The sequence below is a fragment of the Tupaia chinensis genome, unplaced genomic scaffold (genome assembly GCF_000334495.1).
Source record: "Tupaia chinensis unplaced genomic scaffold, TupChi_1.0 Scaffold000706_1, whole genome shotgun sequence".
Lineage (NCBI taxonomy): Eukaryota > Metazoa > Chordata > Mammalia > Scandentia > Tupaiidae > Tupaia > Tupaia belangeri.
Genome location: NW_006160229.1, coordinates 4265899 through 4267439, shown reverse-complemented (window position 1 = coordinate 4267439; position 1541 = coordinate 4265899). Strand labels below are relative to the sequence as shown.

The 1541-nt window shown below is 49.0% G+C and overlaps 1 protein-coding gene across 1 annotated transcript in view; it reads left to right on the top strand.

Annotated features, from left to right (window-relative positions):
* ZIC3 (Zic family zinc finger 3) overlaps nucleotides 1–1541 on the top strand; it is a 6542-nt gene that overhangs the window by 749 nt on the left and 4252 nt on the right. Inside the window, exon 2 of the mRNA XM_006160722.1 lies at nucleotides 1138–1301. Within this exon, the coding sequence (XP_006160784.1) occupies nucleotides 1138–1301 (164 nt within the window). The remainder of the gene's footprint in view (nucleotides 1–1137; nucleotides 1302–1541) is intronic.

Here is a 1541-nt window from a genome sequence, read left to right as displayed (position 1 = left end):
TAAACCTGACTCCAGGGAATTCATTTGCATAATTTAAGCATATTTGTTCTTTTCTGAACCCCCACCCCCATCCCACAAAGAAACCCTCTGCTGAGCAACACTAAAACCATTCTTGGAGAGCCTATATTCGGTAGATACAATAATTTAAGTCATCAATGAACTCACCTTCCGACCTGGGGAGAGAGAGCTCTGGATGTGGAGGGAGAACTGGGGCGAGTTTGAATGGAGGGGGGGAACAATGATAAGATATGCTATCGGCAGGGTTTTCCCCCAGCAAACTGGTAAAGAAAGAAGGTGAAGTGTTGGCCAGGCCAGGCAGATTGGGGGATAGGAAGTGAAAGACTGCAGTTATAAAGCGCTGCTTGAGGCGGTCTCTCCTGGAGCCTCTGAACTTGATCAGATGTTCTGCTTCCTACAGAGAGATGGCAGCCTGGCTGTGAGGCTGCCTGGAGGCTCAGACTTTGGGGCTCAGCCCGCTGGGGATGCAACAGTCACAGCCATCTTTCTCTTGGCCTGGCCTTTTCTTTCCACTCTCTTCTGGGTTCTTTGCAAGTGCCTTGCCGACCAAAAACAAGAAAGAGAGAGAGAAAAAAAGAGTGGATTTATAGCCTTGCCTGAACCTGGCCATTATGTCCAAAAAGACCTACACAAGACAGAAAGGGGAGGAGGGTGCAACTGCCACACCACCCTCCTAGAAAGTAAATCCTTAAGGAATAACCAGTCCCCTGGGAGAACTATGAGCTTCTAGGCGTAGGACTAGAAGAGAGCAAAACCTTGGCTGTTCAGAAGAAAGACAATTTTATCCCAAACTCCCCTTTTCCCCCTCCTCCTAACTTTTGCATTTCAAAATGTGAAGAATTCAAAGCTGACTAGCACAGTGATTTTGGAAACCGCGCTGACTTTGTGTGTAGTGTATTTATGTTATGGCAAGTTCAGTGTTTTGTGGGTTTCGTGTGCACGGGCTAAGTGTGTTCTGTGCATGCTTAATATTTGTGGGAATGTTTGCTGCTGTATTTACTGCGTGTCCTGTTGTGTGCCTGTGTATACTGTGTTGTGTGTAGTTTGTTACTGTGCGTAGTTTGTTACTGTGTGTGCTTACTTGTATCTTGTTCATGTTTAGTGTCTTGTGTGTTTCAGGGGACGTGCTTGTATTTACTGTGCTGTGTTCCTGTTTGCTGTGTGCTTGTGTTTATTGTGCTGTACTTATCTGCTAAGTTGTCTGGTGTGTCATGGGGAGGAAGACAGCGTCGAGTACAGTCACTACTCACAAACTAAAGGTGCAACGCTTGACTCGGGCAGAAGTATGGAAGATCGGTTCTAATTGTAACCGTTTCTTCTCTTTTGGGCCTCAATAGCTGCAGGCAGCTGGGGGCACAGACAGCGAGCTCTCCCGGCCTGGGTCCAGGGTCTTGGGGCCATCAGGACTCATGGCCTGTGAGGTGGACGCAGCGGCTGCATAGGGAGCGTGAGACTGCTGCGCTCGCCCTGGGACCTGTGCCCTGCGGCAGCAGAGGGGGCACGTTCTCAAGGTGGTCAGGCGG